The sequence below is a fragment of the Zonotrichia leucophrys genome, chromosome 3 (genome assembly GCF_028769735.1).
Source record: "Zonotrichia leucophrys gambelii isolate GWCS_2022_RI chromosome 3, RI_Zleu_2.0, whole genome shotgun sequence".
In the NCBI taxonomy this organism is placed as follows: domain Eukaryota; kingdom Metazoa; phylum Chordata; class Aves; order Passeriformes; family Passerellidae; genus Zonotrichia; species Zonotrichia leucophrys.
Genome location: NC_088172.1, coordinates 101,589,385 through 101,612,686, shown reverse-complemented (window position 1 = coordinate 101,612,686; position 23,302 = coordinate 101,589,385). Strand labels below are relative to the sequence as shown.

At 49.8% G+C, this 23,302-nt stretch overlaps 2 protein-coding genes across 6 annotated transcripts; one reads left to right on the top strand and one right to left on the bottom strand.

Annotated features, from left to right (window-relative positions):
- The first annotated feature begins 1,105 nt into the window (after positions 1–1,105).
- ZC3H6 (zinc finger CCCH-type containing 6) lies at positions 1,106–14,979 on the top strand. Of its 4 annotated transcripts, none has more exons than XM_064709643.1 (12): positions 1,106–1,778; positions 5,392–5,572; positions 5,867–5,992; positions 6,533–6,788; positions 6,989–7,128; positions 7,220–7,336; positions 8,257–8,370; positions 8,885–8,992; positions 9,446–9,699; positions 10,162–10,664; positions 11,457–11,696; positions 12,568–14,979. In XM_064709643.1, exons 1-12 carry the CDS (start codon positions 1,687–1,689, stop codon positions 14,067–14,069), a joined length of 3,633 nt encoding a protein of 1,210 aa, XP_064565713.1. In that variant the 5' UTR covers positions 1,106–1,686; the 3' UTR covers positions 14,070–14,979. The 4 variants fall into 4 exon arrangements, with proteins under 4 accessions (XP_064565713.1, XP_064565715.1, XP_064565714.1 ...); XM_064709645.1 differs by having other exon boundaries at positions 1,107–1,487; XM_064709644.1 differs by having other exon boundaries at positions 1,107–1,778; positions 7,007–7,128.
- On the bottom strand, positions 14,970–21,460 carry LOC135446124 (uncharacterized). Of its 2 annotated transcripts, XR_010439671.1 has the most exons (6): positions 19,452–21,460; positions 18,683–18,925; positions 18,246–18,418; positions 17,887–18,004; positions 16,551–16,949; positions 14,970–16,200 (listed from the first exon to the last, which is right to left on the bottom strand). XR_010439671.1 is itself a non-coding variant. In XM_064709647.1 (5 exons), the coding sequence occupies exons 1-5, from the start codon at positions 20,985–20,987 to the stop codon at positions 16,689–16,691; spliced, it is 2,331 nt and encodes a 776-aa protein (XP_064565717.1). In that variant the 5' UTR covers positions 20,988–21,460; the 3' UTR covers positions 14,970–16,688. The 2 variants fall into 2 exon arrangements, 1 of the variants encoding a protein (XP_064565717.1); XM_064709647.1 differs by having other exon boundaries at positions 14,970–16,949.
- Positions 21,461–23,302: the final 1,842 nt, after the last annotated feature.

The window sequence follows — 23,302 nt, the reverse complement described above, 5'->3', positions numbered from 1 at the left end:
AGTCCTGTGGGCATCAGCTCCAGGGCTCCACCTGTGCTGATGGGGCTAATTAGTCCTAAGTAGCTCTAATGACGCTCCCCAGCCACCACAACCTCATTCCCCGTAGAAATGGTGTTTTCCGAGCCTTTTCTTTGGATTTGCCTGATTTCCCTGATGATCAGCGTCCTGTTTGCCTTGCTCAGGTGTGTGAGGCCCAAGGGAAATGATTCTTCCCTGAAGGATCTGAGGCTCCTCCCGCCCGGAATCCCATGGGAATCCATGCGAGTGTTCTGCCTTGTTTTTATAAAGTTTATTCGGTTGCTAGCATTGAAAAAAGCTGAGTCCCGTGTCCTGAAAAGCCTCGAAAGGCAGGGAGGCAGCTGGACAGGATACAAATGTAACTTTTCCCGGGAACATTTGATTAAACGGCGTTAAAGTGACTCTGACAAACACGTCTTCCCTTCGCCCACCACATTTTTATTAAGTGACTGTCTTGGAACGGCTTTATCCCGGTTTTTGTCACGCCCTGACCCCGACGGCGACTCCAGGCACCGCTTTTGTCCCGCCCTGGGGACACACACTCTCTGGTTAATTACGAGCGTCACTAATTAATGACGCACGGGCCGGTTCCCCTCACACGCACCGGCCGCCAGGGGGCGCTGCCATAGTGCGTGAGGAGGGGACGGGGGGAGGGCGGCCATGACGCAGTAGCGGGAGGGGAGGCCCATTCCCGCTCCCGGTGCCCGTCCCGGTTCTCGGCAGGCGGAAGCCGCCGCCCTTTTCCCCCTTTCCCTCCCTTTTCCCCCCTTTTTCCCCCACCATTCCCGGGGGGACGCCGCCACCACGTGACGGGCGCGGGGCACGTGACAGCACGCGCGGCGAGGCCCCGCCCCCTTCGCGCGCGCACGGCGGCGGCGGCGGCCGAGGGGAAGCGGAGGAAGGCGGGGCCCGCGCGTGACGTCGCTGCGGGGTTGACGGGCGTGGCGGAAAGCCAATGGGCGCGCGAGACGCGGCGGCCGCGGCCAATGGCGGCGCGCGAGGGGGGCGGGCCCAGGGCCGCGGCGGAGGAGGAGGAGGAGCGCGGCGGGCGGCGGCGGCGGCGTGAGGGGACGCGACGACATCGCGGCCCCGGCGGGCGCGGAAGACGCTGTGGCGGCGGCGGCGGCGCGTGCGGGCCGCGGGCGCTGAGCGAGCGTGTGCGGGCAAAGCGCCGGGGGCCGCTGCCGCCGCTGCTGCTGCCGCCGTTCTCCTCCTCCTCCTTCTCTTCCCTCAGCCGCCGCCGCCATTTTGTGCGAGTGCCTCGCGCGGGCGCCATGTTTGTAAGGAAGAATTAGGGCCGCCATCTCCGGCCAGCAGCACCTCCCTCCCCCCGTGTGTGTGTCCTCCCGCTCTCCTGTGCCCCGGGGCTGCCGCTCGAGCCGCCGCCGCCGCCACCGCCTCCCCGCAGCGCCCGCGCGGGGCGGCCGGGCCCGGGCGCTGAGTGCCCGTTAGTGTCTCACTAAGTAACCGTGAGTGCAAACCTTCATCATCTCTCCTCACTGAGGGGCCCGGCCCTCCTCCTCCTCCTCACCGAGCCGCCCCCAGCGCGGCCGTGCGCGCCGCCGCCGCCGCCTCCTCCCGCCGCTCCGCACCGCGGGCAGCGGCGGGGCCCTGCCTTCCTCCACCTCCCTCCTCCTCCTCCTCCTCACCACACCACAGCCAGGCACAATGGCCTTTGAAAGCCTGTTCTCCAAACCCCCAAACCCAGTTCTTGACCCAAACATGCCCGACTCTGACAGGCAACATGCAGGGGACGAAAGGTCGAGTAACATTCTTCTCTCTCTCCGCTTCTCATAATGGTGGTACTTAGTGGGGTGATGCTGGTAATGATGATGATGATGATGCTGATGATGATGATGCTCTGTTAATGTGCCTGAGGGGGTTAACGATGTTTTTGGGGGGCAGGTCACCTTCAGGCTGGAGCGGGGTGGTGGTGGTGGGGAATGCAAATTGGGGAGGGGGGGTGTCACTGCATTAAAAGTGCATTTCTTTAGCAAGGTTTTAATTTTTCCTTTTGGAATGCATGCGTTTTTACATCTTCATTGATTTATTCTGGCTGGGAAGGGGGGCTGTTTGCCATTCTTTCCATAAATTGCACTTTCCAGGGGGTGTCTGTTGAATGTCACCATTGTTCTCTGTCTCAGGCAGGAAAGGGTGCTCCGAGTTGGGCGGGTTTTTTATTTTTGGCTGTTTTTGTTGATACCACAATCTCTCACTAGAGCCATATTTAACGTCATTTTCTTGCCAGATTCCACCTTACACATTTAACTGGATCTTTTTTATGCAGATTAAGGGCTGACTGACGTTATCTTTGCCACCTCTCAATCCCCATGCGCAGAAACGCAGAGTCCTGTTCCTGGTGAAAGGACCTCTGTTGCTCCCTCCCTCCTTCCCTCCCTCCTTTTCTCTCCTGCAGCTGCTGGAAATTCAAATCCTTTCTCCAGGCAGCTCTGGCCTTCCTAACTAGTTCCAAAAATACTGTGCCAGGGTGGCAGTTACCAGAGCCTGAGCCTACACCTACCCTGAGCGTTCCTGACAAAGCTGCAGGAGTTAAAAACGCCGAGGTTTTGGCATTCCCAGGGCTTGGCCTCCCCCCACACAGCTCCACAGCCGTTTGTGGTACTTCAGAGGACCAGGAAACACTGGGGAAAAAAAAAAGACAAAAAAACCAAACAAACAAAAAAAAGGCTTGTGGGTAAATGCAAAACTGTTTCCTTGTTGGAGAAAAGAGTCCCGAGTTGTGTGTTATAAATTGGGAAGTGGTCCCAAAATGCTCCCCGGGTTTAGTGCGAGGGTCAGGGCAGAGCCCAGAGCTGCTGGTTCTTGTTTTCCCCTTTGTGCTTGTCCTTGGGAAACGCTCCTGGGATTGAGTGCAGGGGTCAGGGCAGAGCCCAGAGCTGCTGGTGCTGTGTTTGTGTTCCACTTCCTGCTCGTCCTCGGGAAGTGATCCCTGCATTGGGCCTGGGCTTCAGTGCAGTCCAAGGCAGAGCCCAGAGCTCCCGGTCCTTGTTGTGCCCTCCCTGCTTGTCCTTGGCCAAGGGTGGAAGTTGTGTCGTGCTCTGTTCTCCGAGCTGAGCGCACACCAGGAATCCACTGGGATCTCTGGAGCTGGGGCAGAGCTGTGCTGTGGAGTTCCTGCAATCAGGCTGTGACTTTTCACTGTTTCAGGGATTGAAAATATCTGGAGTTCTCAAATCCTTGAGGACAAGCCCGAGTGACTCCGGGTAGTGCTGGGAGCAGAGTTTTTCCAGCTTGGAGTTCTCATCCTCTCACCAGCTGTTCCCACCAGTACAACCAGTTGTGACACTGGTAATTGTGAAATAGAGCCAATAAGTGCCACCTAACAACCTAATTAATTTTAATTTACAAGTGTTGCTTTTGTAATGTTTTAATTAATGAGGTGAAGAGCAACAATACACACGACCTGGGAGATCATAACTTGTACTTTTTCTAAAACTTTACCTCTGTAAAATGAATTCATTCACTTCAAAAAGGCCCAACTCCAAAGTTTTTGTGTAACATCAGGTGTGCAAATGTAGGACCAGTAAAACCAGTTCACTGCAGGGAACACCCATACTGGCAAACTCATGATTCCCAATCAATTTGTGCAGCAGGAATTCTGTTAATAGTTTGATTTGAGCTGTTCTGTTGAATGATAAAGAAATTACTTAGTAAAAAATAATTTTAAAACCCCTGTCTGTCCACACTTTGAATATTCCAGTTTGGAAGGTTTTAATGCAGTTTTCTTAAGACAGGAATGTTCTTTAATTTGTTTTAGTTAATTCCTGTTCTTTCAATATTTTGGTGATGAAGGGTCTGAGCCTTCCAGCACAGGGGTCCTGGTCAGATTTTTCCTGCAAGGATTTTGTGAGGATTTCCTGGTTCTGTGTGGGTAAATGCATGGCAGGGTAAGGAATAAGTTGCAGGCAAGTTTATTTACACACAAATGAATGCCAGATTTCCCAGAAAATAGCTTGAAATTAATTTACTTTCACTTTTTACTGCTCCCAGCCACCCTCTGCTTTTATTTGATTTTCCCAGTGAAAATTCTCTGTTATTTGGAGTTACTTTTCTTATTAATTCCTAATTTCTTAAGCAGCACCTTAGTATCAACATTTGGGGATTTTTAGCCATCAGGGAATTTTAACCTAAAGTAAAATTTTTAAATGAAGTGATGGGGAATGAAATCCTCAATAATGTTTGAGGGTAAAGATTCCCAGAATATTTCAGAAAATGCATTCTGGGTTTGGATGTTGGACTTAAGGAGCTTCTGGAGTAAATCTTCTTTGGGCATAAGGAATTCTATTTTTAAGGATGACCTGAAATAAGGTCAAGGAAGGGGAGCTAAAATCCAGGTTTAAAGGTTAGAAATGAAATTAAAATACCAGAATTGGGGATTTTTGATTCTCCCTTCCCAAACATTTGTGGAACTGCCCAGGGATTTCATCAGGTTGCTTTTCCCTGGAAGTTCCTTTGACTTCTGTGCCTTTCTGATCCATTTGAGAGCTGCTCTAGGAATGCCCTCAGACACTGGGAATGTTTTCTGGGATTGTTTTCACATATCCATCTAGCTCCAAGTATCTGGAGGTTGTGGGAGAGGGGGAACTCCTGAAAAGGAGATTCTGCTCTCCCTTTTTCTGCACAGCTCCAGTTTGGGATTTAAATGGGAATAAAAGCAGCTAAACCAGAATAGAATTCCTCCCTTGGCACTTCCTTGAAAAATAACTTACTTTCCATGAAATGGTGTATTTGACCATGATCTTTTCGATCCATATTTATCCAGTTGTTGGATTTTTCCTTCTTTTTCCTTTCCCCACTCCCTTTTTTACATTCTTGAAGCTCAGTCCTTGGAAAATGCTTGGATGTTGTGGAAAGAATTTAGAGATTAGAGGGCTTCTGTAATCTTCCCTCTGCCATCCAATCCAAGGGATTGTATTACTGAGGCTGGTTTACCTGGAAGGTTATTCCAGTCCTGGATGCAACCCAAAAGTGGAAATCCATGAGTGTAATTCCCATAGGAATTGGGACATGGGAGCAACTTTGTCCCCAAGGAGCATTTTCTGTAGGTATTTTATGGAAGAGGATATTTTAATTGATTGAGGGAATGAGTTTAACTGGTATCATCAAAACATAATTGGATTTTTGGGATAGCTGCAGGTGCTTCAGGGATAATAATGTTCCAGTTTTATTTCATTAATGTAATTCCAAGAAATTCCAGGTCATAACAGCAGTTATGTCTTCTCCCTGGCATATCCATTTATCCCAAAAATCACAGCTTGGGGTTGCTTCAGACTTTTTAACTGTTTTTTTCCAGTGACAGGTGAGCTGGATGATAACATGGAATTTATTGTCTTCCTGGTATCCCTCTTTCAGGGAAGATGGAGAGCTGGAAGATGGGGAAATAGATGATGCAGCCTATGAGGATGTGAAGGAACATGGCTCAAAAGGGGACGATAAACAGAAAAACGAGAAAGGCCACAGGAAATCCCGGAAAAAACGCAAAAAAGAGAAGGAAAAGAAAAAATCCAAAAGGAGAAGACGGGACAAGCATAAGGTGAGGAAAAAAACCCAACATTTTGGAAGTTCTGATAGTTCTGATTTGATTCATGGGTGTCCAGGACAAGGATCCAAGAAATTGGCAAAGGAATTAAAATGGTTTTATTATCATTAAGACTTAAACTGCTCTTAAATGTTCAAGTTAAGCGCAGGACTTGGAAGCTGAACCAGAGGGATTTGAGAGTTTTTAGGATAAGATGCAAAATGTAAATTTATCACTTTTGTGCTCATTGTATTTATGGAAAGAAGATGATTTTCTCAAAATTCACAAATTTTTTGTTGTGTTTTCCAGCATAACTCCCCTTCCAGCGATGACAGCTCCGACTACAGCCACGACTCCGACATGGAGCGCACGGAAAGGCCCCACAAAAAAAGCAGCAGCTCTTCCTACAGGGATTATGATTCCTCCTTCAGTCAGGTAGGAAGTTTCAAACTCATTCCTCATGTCCTCATTGAGGTGACATTCCAAAAATACAAATATAAACAGGGTGGGTTTGGAAGTTTGGCTCCATCCCTGTACCTGTTCTCCTGGATTTCTGGAAGCACATCCAGTTCTCATCTCCCTGAGGAGATTCCCTGATGTAAAGCAGGATCTGTGGTAGAAAATAAGCCTGATATCAATTTTTCTTCCATCAGGCATCGGAATTAAGGAATCTTTTATTATTAAGGAATCTTTATATTGCCTGCACTTGATTTAGGCTGGACTCAAAGGAAAAAAACTCTTGAAAAGCCACTTTTCAATATCTAAAGTTGATTCTGCTTTTTGGGAGCCCAATTTTCTTGGCTTTTCTCAGCTGGTGAATTAAAATTATTAATTTTTCCTGAATACTTACTGATGCTTTTTTTTTGGCTAATCTGGTAATATAAAACAGCCCCATAAATAGGTTTTTAGAGCAGTTTGGAGGGCTGGGGTTTGGAAATACGGAATTGCTTCCTAATACAATCCCTTTCCTTACAGCATGGACACGTGTCAGGGAATTACATGAGTTCCCAGAAAATGCAGCATAAAAAAAATGTCAAAAGTAAGGAATATGACAACTACAGTCATTACAGTGATGAAAACTTTGGCAATTACAACGAGGAGGAAAAGGATGAGGATTTTGCTGACCAGCTCAAACAGTACAGACAAGCTAAGGAGACTTCCAGTGGGGATTTGGGACCTCCATTCCCAAAGGAACCAGTGAAGAAACAGGGCATGAAAGGGATCCAGAAAGGTAAGGGGAGTTTTGGTGGCATTTTTGGGGTGGAGACCTGGATGAGGGAAGCTGCCAGGAATGGTTTTCCTGGAATATTCTGGCTGGTCAGAAATAACATTTTCAAGAGTAAAAAGGGAGGGATTTAATTTCTTCCATTTGTCTCTCTTTGATGCCATGAAAGAACCATTTTCCCTTAATTTCTGTGATCCTTTTAAGAGGTTATTCCTGTTTTCCAGGCATTTCCCAACGAGGGAACAACTACAACGTTGGAAGGGGGCGTGGAATGCAAAAGAAGCTGAAGCGCAAAGATCGCGGCAGGGGCAGAGGCGGCAATAAAGGATCCGATGGCTTCCATGAGGTGCCTGCAATTCCAGCCCTTATTCCCAACGTCTGCATCACCCCTGCTCCAAAAAGGAGCTGATAAAATGTGGATTTTTTTATTTTCCCAGGATGGCAAACCAGTGAAGAAATGGGTTAATATGAGCCAGGAGTTCATCAACCAGCACACAGTGGAGCACAAGGGCAAACAGATCTGTAAATACTTCCTTGAAGGGAGGTGCATTAAGGTAAATTTAATTTTTTTAAAATAAATTTTTAGCAAACTTGGGTGTTGAAACTCAATATTTTGATTTCTGATGTCCTGAGGATTTCTAGATGGAATTATTTGTGGAAAAGCATCCCCTTCCATTACACACTTTGATTTAAATTCTAATAAAAATTATATTTTTATTAATAAAAACATCCTAAACTTACCCTGAGAATGATAATGTATTAATGACATAATTTCTCACAAGTCTGGAATCTAAATAGGCAACAATTCCTGAACATATTAAATTATTTCCTGCTGATTTGGGAACTTTGAAGGAATTGCTTTGTGGTGCTAAACTTTACAAAGTGGGATTGGTAGAAAACACAATCACTGAATGCTTCTCACTTTTATTTGGTTCCTTGGGATTTAGCAGTGGAATTTTCTGTTTCTTACCTAAATAGTGGAAATAAAAGTGAAATGTTGTGTTCCTTGCTGCCTTTGAGTACCTTTGGCTCAGATGACTTTTTGCTGCCACCTTCAGTTTTAGAAGGGACTGAAAGAGCACTTGGTTTCTTTTTCAGGAAAATAAATCCTAAAAAAATACTCAAAGCCCCATCCAGCAAAATAATCCTGAAGAATAACAGAATATATTAAAGTAATTCAATAAAATATTATTTCAGTGTCTTTTTAATGCAAATTCCTAGGTGAAGGCAGAGAACAGGAATTGTTTCCTATCACCATTCCATCTATTCCTTTGAATTCCAATCCAGGAATTTTCTCTGTGTTCAGACTCCCTCTATTTACAGTTTTTACTGCTTATAATGGAATTTAATGTTGCTAAAGATGAAAAATCTAAATTCAGCTGAGGAAGATGTTCTTCTTACTATGGAATTAAATTACTCAGCATTTCAGATGGATAATGGTTTTTTCCTGTTTTTTTTTTCCAATTTTTTATAGGGTGAACAGTGTAAATTTGATCATGATGCAGAGATTGAAAAGAAAAAGGAAATCTGTAAGTTTTACATCCAGGGTTACTGCACCAAAGGAGAGAACTGCATTTATTTGCACAATATCCTTTAAAAGTACTTCTAAATTTACCTGAAATTTCTGTTATTTTATTTCTATTTATTTTGATATCAAGCATTTGTAAAGGTGAATGTTTTTTAAGAGACTACTATGTACTGTGTAGAATAATTACAATATTCTTTTTTTCAAATGCTTCAGAGGAAAAAAGAAATATAAAATTACTGATTTGTAACATTTTCAAAAATAAAATCCCAGGAATTTTAGATACATTTATCCACAATTTTAAGACCCTGATCTCTTCCTATTTGTCAATATTTTGGTGTTTTCCTCTGGAATTGAGACCTTTCCCTTTTTAATCACAATTAGAAAATTAAATCTGAAGGCCACAGAAATGTCATTTTTAGGAGAATTTTAAATGGAAGTTAAGAGGTAAGTTGGTTGTTAGCTTCCAAAATTCCTACCATAAAGATAAATTCCTGCTGAAGAATTGAGGGATAGCTGCCAGCTGGATTTTACAACCTTCCCAAACTGTTAAAAATCCTTAATTCCTTCCTCACATGAATTCCCCTGCAAGTTTTACCACACAGGAGCAAAGTGTTATCAAGGAGATAAATGCAAATTCTCTCACGCGCCCCTGACTGCAGAAACCAAGGAGCTGCTGGATAAGGTGAGTGACCCAGATACTGGGAATATTGGGATTGCTGCACTCAGAGTGGGGAAGGGATGGAGGAGCCTTTTCCATGTGCTCTGGGAAAGCCTGAGCTCTGCTTTATTGGGATTTTCCCTCTCCAGTCACTGCCCACCAGGCCTTGAAAGAAAAGGGGTGTGAATCCAACACTTGAGGAATCTTGGAATAACTCCTTCCACACCTCTTTGAACTAAGTGGACTTGTGGGAAATTGTTCCTTCCTGAAATAGAGAAGTATTTTCTTGGCTGGGATTTGGTGTCCTGAAAAACATCTCCCAAAAATGGGTTTAGAATTCCTTTGAGTTGGATGTCACTATCCAGCAGCATTGTAGCAAATAACAGAAAAGTTGTATATCTAAATATGGAAATAATATTTCAATAAAAGGCACAAGACTAAATTGAATAGTGGAAAACTGATTTGGCTTTGTTGCAGGTTTTGAATAATGAGGAGGAACCCCAGAATGAAGATGAGAAGGAGCTGGAGGAGCTCCGGAAGCGGGGCATCGTTCCCCTTCCCAAACCCCCGCCGGGGGTCGGACTCCTGCCAACGCCCCCGGAGCAATATCCCTTCTCCGAGTCCGACATGGAGAATTACCAAGATCCTTCAGGAGATTATAAGAAAATCCCATCTCTTTTTGAAATTGTTGTGAAGCCCACCGTGGATTTGGCACACAAAATTGGGAAGAAGTAAGTGTTGAAATTCTGGGGAGAACTCTCCTGGATATTTATCATTTAATCTTTAATCGTTGTTCCTGTCAGGATTCTGGGCTAAGTTGAGGATCTGCCAGATACTTGATACCGGGATTATTTCATAGTTTCCATAGAAAGGAACTTAGGCCTGACCTTCCTGAAGTTGACTCTTGGTTTGCATCTCCATCTGCAGGTGGAGCTGTTTGTTCCCTGCTCCAGTCTTTTTGTAGTTGGCTTTTTTTTTTTTTTTTGTGCAAACCTGATGGAGATGAGCAAATATTGGAAAAAATGTGGTTTTGGCCAAGTTAAGGGATCTGGAATGGGTGTAGTTGGAAATTAATGCTCCTCTGGGAATTTTATCCAATGTCAGATCAAATCAGAGTGGGAGGGGGCGAAGAGAGCCAACTATTGGTGTTTGTAGGTCCAGAATTTGATTCCTTGTTTTTCTTCTGCTTCCAGGCCACCAACCTTCTACAACAGCGGGTCACCCCCGCGGCCGCCGTTCCAGGGCAACGACCCCCACTCCCAGCACATGTACAACCCAGGCTCGAGTCCAGGGCCAGGCCCTGGCATGTCCCAGGGTCACAACGGGCCCCCGATGCACCCCGGCTCTCCTGGGCACCATCCCTGCGGAGGCCCCCAGGGGCCGGGAATGCCGCAGAGCCCCCCCATGCAGGGCGTTCCCCCGGGCTACATGGGCCCGCAGAACCAGACTGGAATGCCCATGCAGGGCCAGCAGGGGGGGCCGCCCCTCACCCCGCCGGGGATGGGAGGATCCTACAATTCCCCCGGAGTGCAGGGACACATGGTGAACATGCCAAGGGACAATCACTGCCCCCCGGGGCCGCAGTACCAGCAGATGGCCGGCGAGTACGAGCCCATGCAGAACCCGGCTGACTTCTATGACAACTATTATTCCCACCAAGCTGTACACAACTTCCAGCCAGCCAATAATTCTGGAGGTAAGGATGTCTGCTGGATGAATTTTGGATAGGAGCTTCCTGGAATGTCTTCAGTGTTCTGGCTTTCTCAGTTGTGTTGTTAGGTCATGTTATGCTTTAGGGTGAAATGGGATATTGGGAAGAAGTCCTTCCCTGTGAGGGTGGGGAAGCCCTGGCAGTGTTTTCCCAGGGAAGCTGTGTTAGAGATTTTTTCAAAAATGGCTTAGAAAGCAGCTGTGAGGAGCAAATTCTCACAGCCTGCTTCTGTAAACAGCAGAAGTTCTCAAGTTGTTTTTAATTACAAGTGAAAGTGACAAACATGAAGGCCTTGAGAACCTTGCATACCAGAGTTCTCAAGCAGTTTTCTCACAACAAGTAAATATTCCATCTTTAGCTGTTTTGAGAAAGTAAAAGTAAGTTTTGAGAACACAAATCTTAGTATTGGAAACAAAAGGAGGGGTTGGTGTGTTATCTCTGACCTATTGTGAGCTCAAGTTTTGCAATATGCATAAACTTAATTAACACAGTTATAAAAAGTGACTGATTGAGTCAATAAATAGAGTCGATGCTGATCAAGGAAGATGGGTCGTCTCCCTCCACTTCAATAAAGCTGTGGCTGCCCCATCCCTGGAAGTGTTCCAGGCCAGGTTGGAAGTGGCTTGGAACAGCCTGGGATAGGGGCAGGTGTCCCTGCCATGGCATGGAACTGGATGTGCTTTAAGCTCCTTTCCAACCCAATCCATTCCATGACTCCATGTTTACAGCTATCAACACTTCTCTAAGGATAAGTACTAACTGGAGTTTGTCCTGCAGATGGAGCCTGGCACGGGGAATTCACGGATCACCAGGCTCACCTCATGGCTCCGGAGTCGCACGCGGGCGGGAGCGAGTCGGACTGCATGGGCGGCCACATGGGCCACAACCAGGGCATCAACGTGCCCGACTTCCTGCCCGCCATGCAGAAGGCCCTGTATGCCAGGCTCAGCCAGAAGCACCAGCGGGATGGAGACTCTGCCAGCAGCCAGGGCCAGAGGGCCATGAGCAAAGATGAAGGTGAGCAGGGCTTGGGTGGAATTCCCATCATCCTTAATGGCCGTGGTCAACAGATGGGTTGGTGTTGACTCGTGTCATGTCACTGTTATTGTCACTGTCCCCAGTTATTGGGAACAGTTACTGGAAGCAGCAGAAGCTCAGTATTTTCAGCTCTTCTTCCCAGCTTGTTCTAGGGTCTCAGTGTAGGTTCAGTCCATCCTGGCTCCAGTGAATAATCTTTGGATCTGTAGTTGCACTTTTAAAAGGTCCTTTGGTTGATAATTACTTTGGAAAATCCTGTGTTGGACCAGAGGGGTTGTTTCTCACTGCCAGGACTGGAAGTGCATCCTCTATCCTATTTATTCAGTTGCACCTCTTGATCTGTTTCCTATAGGGCAGCATTTTTCTTTCTCTGATATCCTTTAAAATAAAATACTGTAATTTCTTCTCTTCCTGAATCTCAACCTCTCCTACAAACTTTGGGATTTGGATTAAGTAAAGCAGCAAATTTGTAATTTACTTGGATTAAAGACCACTGCAAGGGGCCATTTTACTTTTCCTTCTGTCAAGACTCAGATTTTAGATTGGTTTTTGTACTAGTACTGATAGGGATTGTTTGAAAGCAGGTTATTTTCCCAGGTTAATATTGATGGATATGGAGACACTCCCAGGCTGTGTTGCATTCTATCTCCACTCCCTCCAGGTTTTTGTGTAATGGCATTTCTTTAATTACATGGATTTTGATCATTTGAGGTTGTGGTTTTTATGACACTGGGAGTGATTTCATATCAGATCTTTTCAGTTTGATTTTACTCCCATTGGGGAGTGTTAGATTCTCTAAGAATTATTTGCTGGAATAATCTAAATTTTGTGGCATTTCTTTGATTTTTAGATGACAATGTCAACTGGTATTCCAGCAGTGAGGAGGAAGAGGGGAGCAGTGTTAAATCAATCCTCAAAACCTTAAAGAAACAAAGCGAAAACTTTAGGAATCGGCAACAACATTCCACGGAGCAGCACATGCTTGGGATGCCAACGGATCCCAGGCTGGCAAAAGACAAAGGTGTGGGGGCTCAGGCTGCTGACCCGCGACTCCGCGCGTCCCCAAGGCCCAATCCCAGGAAACCTTCGGAGTCGGCGTCCCTGGATCCCCGGCTGGCCCGCGATCCGCGGATGCACAAGGTCAGCGAGGGCGCCCATCCCGGCCCCTCCCTGGCCGGGGCCAAGCTGGATTTGCACCACGCCCACGCCGGAGTGAAGGTCAAGCAGAAAGGGCTGGATGATGATGAGGAGGACTCGGAGAGGGAGCTGAGGGAACGAGCTTTCCTCATTCCCTTGGAGCCTCTGCCGGGCGTCACGTTACGGGATCCCCGCTCCCAGCTGCGGCAGTTCAGCCACATTAAGATGGATGTGACCCTGATGAAACCCAACTTTGCCAAGCACATTGTGTGGGCCCCCGAGGACTTGCTCCCAATCCCTCTGCCTAAACCCGACCCCGTCTCTTCCATCAATTTACCTCTCCCTCCTCTCATTGCTGACCAGAGACTGAATAAACTGCGGAATCTGAAGAACGATCCACACCCCAACGCGATGCCAGCCGATCCCCGGCTCGCTGCCAAGGCCAAAAACAGCCTTGTGGGCCGGGGTGGCTACTTGGATCCATCCACAGATTCCCATGCCAGTAGCTCCAGCAAACTGGGGGATCCTCGCTTGCAAAAGAACGTTGATCCCAGACTCCACAGACTGTCGAGTGCAGACACTCACCACGGAGTCGGGAAGGATTCCCACCCTCCCAAGTTTGACCCCCGGCTTGCCAGAGCTGCTGCCAGCTCATCCCAGCCCTCAGAAGCCACGACTCCAAAACCCGACCCCGATGCTCTGCCTCCCTATGCGCCCAAATTATCATCCAGTGGTGTTAGGCTGGGAACTCCCGGCTCCATCCTGAGCGGGATCAGTTTGTACGATCCCAGGGATCACAGCTCATCCTCGGACACGGCTCCAGCCAGTTCGGGAGAGAATGGAGAGAACCAGAAAAAAAGCATTTTGAAAAATTCCAGTAAAAATGAGCCAAGTCTCGCGGAAGATGCGTCCCAGCAGAAGGCTGCCTCCAACACGGAAAAACCCACGGAAGGATCAGCGGAAGCTGCTCCAGACAAGGCCAACAGCACCAGTAAATCTCAGGCTAAACACTCCAGCGCTGCCCCTGCCGTCCATAATCTCCCAATCCAGGCTCTGTCGGGGTTAATCCGGCCGCAGTACAGCGACCCCAGGCAGGTGAGGCAGCCGGGACAGGTAACGCAGGCCCCGGAGAGCGATCCCAACGGGGAGTCGGATGATAAATCCTTGAAAGATGTTTTCAAGACTTTCGATCCAACTGCTTCCCCGTTTTGTTAGCAGACGGCTTTGGAGTCTTTTTACCGTTGTGGGTATTGCAGTTCTCTGCTGTTTTGTACCTGGGTTACCTCTTTTGGCTTTATTTATTTTTAAATTATAATTCCCACCACTTTTCAGCTGCTAATCTCCGAACCACACGCAGTTCTCCAGTACGCTCGAGTGTTTGCAAAGCTGTGGTATTTTCTAGGGAATCCTTTTTCTTTCCAATTTCAGGGAGACTAATAATTGACCTGTAGAAAGGAAACCAATCCCCCCGGATCGTGTTAGAGCTGAGAAAAGCACTTTCATTGTAAATAAGTCATGGAAAATTCCCAGAGCTGTATATGTGTGAGCTGCCTCTTTCCCAAGCACCACTTAGATCCGATTGCCACATTTGTATAGATCCAAGCAATATTATGTACATGAATTCCCGGGAGAGATGCCGTTCCAGGACTGCCAAACCCCTGAACTGATGGAAAACCTCACGGAAATGATTTCAAAGGAAAGCGTCGCTCCTCCTTTTCCAATGAATTGATGTAAGACACGGACAGTTTTTATTCCTGCAGTCAATATTAGTGTAAAAGAGACTATATCACATATTGAGGATGAAAAATGTCATATCTTTTAAAAGTATTTTATTCTATGCTGTACATAGAAGAAATTGTGAAGTACATAACTAGCAAAAGTAACTGTTCGAAGTGGAGAAAACTACATTGTCTAATACGAGAAAAAAAGGTTTTTATTTAATTTTTTTCCACGCCTACACGATTGGGATTTAGTGCTCCGAGTTCCATTGTGGTGTTCATGTATTTCAACGTATTTTTGTATTCAGCTGCTTAATTTGTATTGCTTTTTTTGTATGGCTGTAACTGCAGTACTTGTATTCATGGTGTCTCGACGACATTTTTAACAAAACAATTAAAAAGGGTACAGTTAATTCCTGGTGACGACTCGGTGTGCATACGGTGGCAGCTGGGAGGAGGGGACTAAAGCTGGGATTTTTGGGATGGTTTGTGGGGTTTTAACATAACCTTGTACCTGATCCCTAGGTCTCATGGAGAGAGTTGGCATTTTCCATCATGGAACATCCTGCATGTCATGAATTCCCCAGGTTTTGCATGGGAGAGCACAACTGTCCTCCAGCCTCTGGGGCTGCTTTTTCTCCAGAGGAAGTGCAGTCATTCCTAGGCAGCTGCTTTTCCAATAAAAATGTGCCAGCCTCTCAATCAGTCATCTGCTTCCCACCCTTTGGAAGCTTTCTCTGCTTTAAGTCTCTTCCTTGGTGGACCTTTTCCTCTTGTTTTTCCCTTGGCCAAGTGATGGTCATGGACCTTTTCCTCTTGTCTGCTGGCCAAGTGGTGTTTCCATTGGTACAGCAGAGTGTTTATCCCAAATTCTGAGGTTTTGCCTTGCATGGATGAGCCGAGGGAAGCCTGTGATTCCTGCACAGCAGAAGAAGCATCTCCCAAGGCATTCCTGGTTTCCCTTTGCCTTCCTGATTTGCCAGAGCATGGATTCCATTAATTTTATTATTTTTTTGTGTAGCAAACGTAGAGAATAGACATGGAACTGGGTTGTTATTTTGGAGTAACCCATTAGTCCTTTATTAGTAGCCTGTTATTTCTTCTTCTACTCACTGGTGTGGCTGGTCAAGGTTTTCCTCAAAAAACCAAGCAGGGAAAAATAGTGTGGGAATAGGACATGGATACAAAGGCCTGTGAGTCCTCACAGCCTGCTGTCTCCTTGTGTGTTTCCTTCCTTCCTGCCTCCCTCCTCCCCTGCCCTGCTTTATCCATTGCAGATTGCTTCCCAGAGTCTCCAGTGTGCCTGCTGCTGCTTTTTCTTGGAATATGGAGGAGATTCCTTGCTGCCACGCACGTAATGGAATTCCTGGGCTGGGGAAGGGGGTTGGGATGCAGGTGGGACACCAAGGTGGGCTGGGATGGGCTGCAGCCACCACGGAGCCACTTGTGATCTGCTGTGGTGTTGGATTGTGTATTCCACAGGGGAGGCTCCCTTCCACCTCTCCTGCAGGATTCCAGCATGGAGCAGTGTTTCCATCGGACAACTCGTGATCCTGAGGCTGGAAGGATGGATGTGGAGAGGCAGGATACAGGAGCAGCAGTGTCACCAGTCTGGGATACTCTGGAAGCTGTGAGGTGGGTGATCTTGGGAAGTGAATGTTTACTCTGGATAGCAGAGAATCCTGGGGCTGAGTGGGATTTTGGGAAGGAATCTGCAGGCTCAGGGGCAGCAGGTGAGACAAAACACTCCCCACTGCTGTATCCCTGGATGTGTGAAGGAGGAAAGGCTGAAAGATGTGACAAAGCCTGAACATCTCTGGATCACAGAATCCTGGAATAGTTTGGGTGGGAATGGACCTTAAATTCATCCCATTCCACCGCCTGCTATGGGCAGGGATACCTCTGACACCTCCCACTGGATCAGGATTCTCCAGAGCCCCGTCCATCCCATCTCACCACCTGGGGGTAAAACACTCACCAGAAGATTCCTGGCCTCCCCTCGGAGCCTGTTCCAAGATTTTCCTGCTGCAATGAAAAACTCCAACATGAATCCTGCACACTGCAAAGTATTCCTCCTTTGCTTCCAACAGCACTGGGACAAGCAGCCCCTCTGGATTTACAGATGTCTGTCCATAACTGTGTGTCCTTTCCTAGGACTGGGATGCTTTGGGATATTCCTGCTCCGTAGGGGTTGCTCTTGCACCAGAGACATCAGGGTGGGCTCAGCCTTTGCCCCTCGAGTTTTCCGGAGCCCTAATTCATCCCGGGTGGAATTTAAGGCCTCCTTGGCTCTGTGCTGTGTCAGGTTTTTCCTCCACTGCTGGCAGAAAGCAGCAACTTCTTCTTCTTCAGGGTCTGCTGGGGGTTGTCCCAAACCCTGTTGGATGAAGGAATTGGTTTAATATATCCCTGTGCATCCTAAATTATGGGAAAGTCTGGCTGTGCCGATGTGTGCATGATCCACCAGACATTGCTACCTCTTAATGCTTCAAAATGCTTCAGAATGCTTCAAAAGCTTCTTACAGGGAGAGGAAAGGAGGGCAGTTTGGTGATAAGCAAGGAATTTTCCAAAGGAAAATTACCAGGTCATAAGGGCTTTGGGATCTAGATAGTCAAAATTAATGAATTAATTAATTTAGCATCAGCACAGTGAAAAATGGGCAAATAGAAGGAGTGCTAAGTTTAATTAAGCACAGGAGGAGCTTTGTCACCCTTGGGGCTGATTGTTCAGCAAATGGGATTCTAAAAAATCTGTGTTTCCTTCAAAAAGAGATGCTGATCCCAGGAAAAGCAGTAGGATTATAGAGGAGGATGGGATTCAGATGGAAATGCTGCCTCAGGGAGAGGCTGGTGCTGTTTGCACTTGTTTTCCAGTTGTTTTCAGGAAAAATCTGCTCCCATGGACTTTACAGTCAGATCAGGTGGCTGTTGATGGCAGCTGCGTGGGAAACTCCTGGGAATTTGGCTTTTGGGAATAAAGAGGATGGCATAGACTAATTCCAAATAAAGGTGCTCTATGATCCAAAAATTAAGTGGGGAATGGACCAGGTAAAGGTGACTTCAAGGACAGTCAGTACCTGGGATGAATGAAAGTATTCCATGAGGAATATCTGCTCCAGCTGGAGTCCCACAGCAGCCAGATCCCAGCTCCCATAGAAGGACCTGGATGTGAAACTCCCACAGCATGGAATTGCCCTGGCACAGAGAAGCTATGGCTGCTCCATCCCTGGAATTGCTCACAGCCAGTTTGGATGGGGCTTGGAGCAACCCTTCCCACCCAAGTAATTCCAGGATTGGTTCCATGATGGACTCACTTTGACACAGGCCGCCTCGGCCGCCCTCAGGACGTGCTGCACTGCTTGAAGGAGGTTCTGCACGTTGCTGAGCAGCAGCTCAGAGGAGGCCCTGCTCTCCCCAGTCACTGCTTTCACCCTTCAAAAACATTCCAAAGGATTTTATTGGAGGGACATTGGACATCCTGACAGTGTTATTCCAAACCCAGCTTGTCCCCAGGGAAACCCATGGAGAGAAGGGAGGCCTCCAAATTGTTCCTCAACTCTTGGACAACACCCACCGCCCCTAGCACCTCTGGGGACCACCACCCACATTCCTTGGAGAAGGGATCCCTCTTGGATGCCCTTGGGAGAGGTGATCCCAGCCGCTGGCAGCTCACCTGGCCACGATGCCGAGCTGGCTGCTGATGGATTGGGCGTGCTCAGTGGCACGGAGCAGCTCCATGGAGCATCTCTGGTCCAGGCAGTGCTTGGCGAGGATGTTCCCAAACTTAACAACCACCTGCCCATCGGAAATCATTTGTCTGGCACATGCAACAAACTGCTCCTTGCTCTGGAACGGGATAAAAATCAATGGCATTGGGGAGAGGAAGGAAAAACAAACATTTCCTGCAGGACAGGGAAGATCCAGGACGCTCAGATAGATCCTGAGGAAAGGACAGGATGGCAAGCTCACATCCAACCAGGAGGAAGGAATTTGGAGTATTTTGCATAAACAGAGCTGGTGCCACTGTCCCAGGAGCTGGGTGACACAGGGATTTGGGATGGAGTTGCCATGATCCTAAGGGAGAACGGGAGGGATGAAACGCTGCCTTACCGCAATGGGGCCCTTCCTGCGCAGGAACTGAGCCATGTGGAGCCTCCTCGTGGCCATGTCCTGGGTCACCTGGGACACCCTGCTGGGGCCACCCTGCCGCTTGTCACAGTTTGCTCTCTCCTGCTTTGCAGGGCAGGTGCTGCAAGGGCCATCCTGGTGCTGCCGGGGCAGTAATGGAGCAGATTCCAGACCTGGAATGTGTGGACACAGCGATGCCGAGTGCTCTCCTCCACCTGGATGTTTCTGAAGGAGATTTTGGTGAGTAAAGTTGGTGGGAGAGCTGCCCACCCCCTTCTGGGTCCACTCCACCTTCCCACCAGCCCTTCTCCCTAAATCCAAAGCCCTTGGAGCCATCTCAGAATGGGAATGGGGTGTCCTACAAGCTGACAGTTTGCAATTAATTCCCAGCACAATGAGAGCTCTAAAGCACTTTGCTGAGGGACCTGGGTCTGTGCCAAAGCCTTTCCCAGCTCCTGACACCCATGGGAATGGAGTTGCTGGTATTTCCAGAGGGAATGTGTGGAGGTGAGGGAGAGCTACAGCCCCTGTGCCTCTGAAATGGACTGGGATGGATGTAGGAGAGCCTGGCTGATCGGATATCCAGGAATCCAGGGCTGACAGAAACCTGAGCTACTTGAGTGGCCCAGGGTCAGCCTGCTGACCTCCAGGGGCCCTGCCAGCATCCCTCACATTCCTGCTCCGTGCTGGGAGCACCAGGAATGACGGACAGCCCTGACCAACACCCTGTCAGGGAAAAGAGCTCCCGTACCAGTTCACGCACTTCCTGCACAGCTCCACTCTCTCCTCTGCTCCTGCATGGATGAATTCCTGCTGCCTCAGGGGGCTCTGGGGCTGGGGAGAGTCCAGCTGTGCTGCTGGGTGATCCTGGGCAGCGTTCCCGCTGCAGGCATTCTGTGAGGCACCGCAGGGTGTCCCTGTCAATTCCATGGATAACCCAGAGCTGTGTGACAAGGTAGTGAGCCTTGGCCGACCAGTACCACACCATGCCTTCCAGGTGGGGATCCCCAGCGGCCTGGCAGGGATCCCCAGGGTCCTGGCAGGAATCCCCAGGGTCCTGGTGGCTCTGGAAGTGCCGCCGGGCGCTTCCCACCACGTCAGCTGTGAGGAGCAGGAGGTGGTCAGCCACGGATAGCAGGTCAGGCTGGGATGTAAGTTGAGCACCGGCCCCCAGAGCACCCTGGAGGGTGTTTCTGACCCTCTGGACATCAGCCATGAGCTGATTTGCCTTCTCCTCAAAGCCTTCTTTGCTCCTCTGCCTCTCCTCTGGGGTGAGGTTGGACAGAGCTGCTCCAACCACGTCTTGGATCAGCTGCAGCTGTTCCTTGTTGACCCTTTCCATGTGGAGCAGCAACGCCTTGGCCCTGAGGGCCACGTCCCTCTGCAGGAGCTCGAAGCGGGTGGCCAGGCTGGCAGTAGGCAGTGGGGAGAGCAGGAGGGTGTTGGACACATCCAGCAGTGCTTCCATGAACACCTGGATCTCCTCCCGGAGCGCCAGGATTTCTCTGGCATCGTGGTCTCCAGGGCAGGATAAGTAGGAGAGCCAGGCAGCCTCCTGCAACCTGAGGGAATTCTCAGCCACAGCAGCCAGGAGGCTCCGTGGGCAAACCTTGCTCCTCACGGCTCTGCTCAGCTCCCTCACGAACAGGACATCCCTGCCCACGAACTGATCCATGGCATCCAGCAGGATACGCATGCCAATGGCCCACCGGACACCGTGCAGCTCCAGCATGGCCTTTTCCATCCCACAGGATTCCCTGAAGGACACTGCCTTCTCCAGGAACCCTTTGGTGTTCAGCTGAGCATGGGAAAACTTGGCTTGGAGCTGCAGAAAGCTCTCCTGGATATGAGAGGGATTAGGATTTTCCCTACTGCAGGCTGCGCTTGCAATGCCTCCTGCCACCTGCACTGCTCCTGCTAAACCCAGCAGGGTCTCATCCAAAGCCTGCTTCCCTCTTGGAAAGTCACCTGACAGGATAAATCCAAGCACTTGCTGGGCCAGACCATTCCAAGAGCCTGCCACAGCTGCCAGGCACTCCCGAGTCTCCTGGATCCTTCCCGAGAGCCTGAGTGCCATTTGGAGAAGCCTGCCTGGAGCAGGGAGCTGCCCAGGGGCCGTTTCCATGGCCAGGCTGATGATCCCTGGGGTAAGTGCTTTGATATCCCAGTGCTGCTCCAGCACCTGCAGCTGGGGGGGTTCAGCCACAGGCACTGCTTCCCGTGCTGCTTCCACATATCCATCAGAGAGCTCCAGCAGGACGGAGCTGGCAGCATGGACAGTGTCCATGTCACCGGCCTGGGATGCTCCCAGGAGAGCTGTGATGACAGGGTGTGTATCCCCTTTCCATGGATCCAGGTGGGGGTTAGCTGGTGGTGAAGATGGATGACTTTGGATATTTCCTTGGAACGCTGCCTCATCAGTACTGGCTCGTGTCCCAGTGTGGGACGGGCTGAGCTCCAGCCCCTTTTCCGCCTTGGTGCTCCGCACCTGCTCCCGGAGCGGGCTGAGAATCTCTGGGTGGTTGGACCCATCCAGCCCAGCTTGGACACGGAGAGCAGAGTCCAGCAGGGAGCTGGCTGCCTGGGAAAAAGCACCCCGGCTTTGGAGGCAGGAAAACCTTCCTGGAATGAGGGCTGTGACTGCTCCCAGCTCCAGGATAGATTTGGCCAATTGCTCCACCCACACCAGCAAACCATTCCTGAAGATGGGATCCGTGGTCCTGTCCACATGCCGGGTGGAGGCTCCCACCACCCAACGTGCCCAGCCCATGAGGTGAGCACTGTGGCAGGAGAATCCCTCGGGATCCCAGCGTTCCAGTGCTGCTTCACACCATTCCTGTTGCTTGGCCAGCTCCAGGATGGATAACTCAAGGAATTCCCTCATGCCAATGGTCTCCTCAAAGCAGCGCAGGAGGCTGTTGGTGGCTCTGGCCCAGGCACTGCACAAGGCCTGGAGCTGCTCCATGGTATTCCCACTTGTTTCCATGAGCAGGGAAGGGAGGCTGGCCAGGAGGCTCCGCAGGTGCTCCATGCCCTCCCGGATTTCCCTGGCACTTTGGGCCTTGGCACACCTGGCCAGGAGCAGATCGGCCGCTCGGAGCATCCGCTGGGCCTGAGCGAAGAAGGCGGCAATGAGGGGCTGGAGCTTCCTTAAAATTCCTCCTGCTCCTGCTGGACAGCATCCTGAATGGGCGAGGCTAAGGGCACCTTCAACCAGCTGCCTCAGGGGCTCCTTCTCCTGGAAGAATCCATCCAGGATTTGGCACAGCGTGGCCCTGAGTGCTGCCCGGTCCAGGTTTTCCAGCTCCTCCCTCAAGTTGTGACATTCCCGCTCCAGGCCATGTTCTCCCTGGCCATCCCTCTGGCTCATGTGGCTGCAGATGCTCCTCCTCAGCTGCAGCAGGGCCCAGCAACGTTCCACCAGCTCCAGCTGCACATCCAGCCTGGATGACTCTGCCAGCAGCATTCCATGGAGAATGACCGAGTCCAAGTGGGAGCTGAACCCGCCCTCAGAAAGGCGCAGGGGGTCAGGGTGGGAGAGGAGAGCCTGGAGCCTGCTCAGCTGCTGGGAGAAGATCCCACTCCTGTCCTGGGGCTCCGTGAGCAGCGAGAGGAGCTCCCTGATGGTCCTCTCCGTCAGCTGGAAAACAGAATCCTGGGAGAGGTCAGCTTGGCTGTCCCTGGAACGTGTCAGGGCTGTGTGGATGAGTGGGACGCACTTGTGGAGCAGCTGCAGGGTCTGGGCCAAGCTCTTCCCTGCAGGACAGTCCCGGAGTTCCTGGAGGCGCTCGGCTGTCAGGCGGCTCAGCAGGAGCACGGCCTCAGCGAAGGGCTGGAATGCAGCCAGCAGCCCTGCAGTGTCCCGGGCATCCCGCAGCACGCCCAGGCATTCCAGGAGCCAGCTGGCAGCGCCACTGATCCTCCTCATCCCTGCAGCCTCTTCCAGCTGAAGGATCTAACCGGGAAACAAGGCAGAAAAGCCGCTCAGATCAGGAATTCCCATTCCCATTCCATCCCTGGAGCGGGAGGAGGAGTGGTTTGCTCCATGGATCTGCTGGAGCTTCCCGCTGCTCGTGTCCCCCTTCCCGGTGTCCCCTCACCTTTGCTGTCTCCATCAGGCTCCTCCTGGCGGCCGCAGCCAGGAGCTCTCGGTGCCGAGGGCTGTCCGGATGCTCCTGGAGCTGGAATGCTGCCAGCACCACGTCCCTGCCAGCCTGGAGCAGGGATTCACCCACGGGACACGCCTCCGTGCTCCCTTCCTCCCCGGAATCCTCGGACAGCCTGGAGTGGAAGGACTGGGCTCAGCTCTATTCCCCACTCCCAATCCCACCTCTCCAGGAGGATGCAGGCTCCCTGACACCTTTTCCATCACTTCCCAGCCCCAAAATCCACCCGGGAGACTCCCATCCACCTCACCTCCTTGCCACAGCAGCGAGTTCTTCCATAGCTTTGGCTAATTGTCCTGCCTTTTCCCCCAAAGTGGGAAAGGCCGGACAAATCCCATCTTCCCGTTGCAGGGCGAGGAGGAGGTGGCAGAGCTCCACAGCCATGGGGCTGAGAATTCCCTGGATAGCTTTGTTTTCTGTTGGGAGCCCGAGCTCA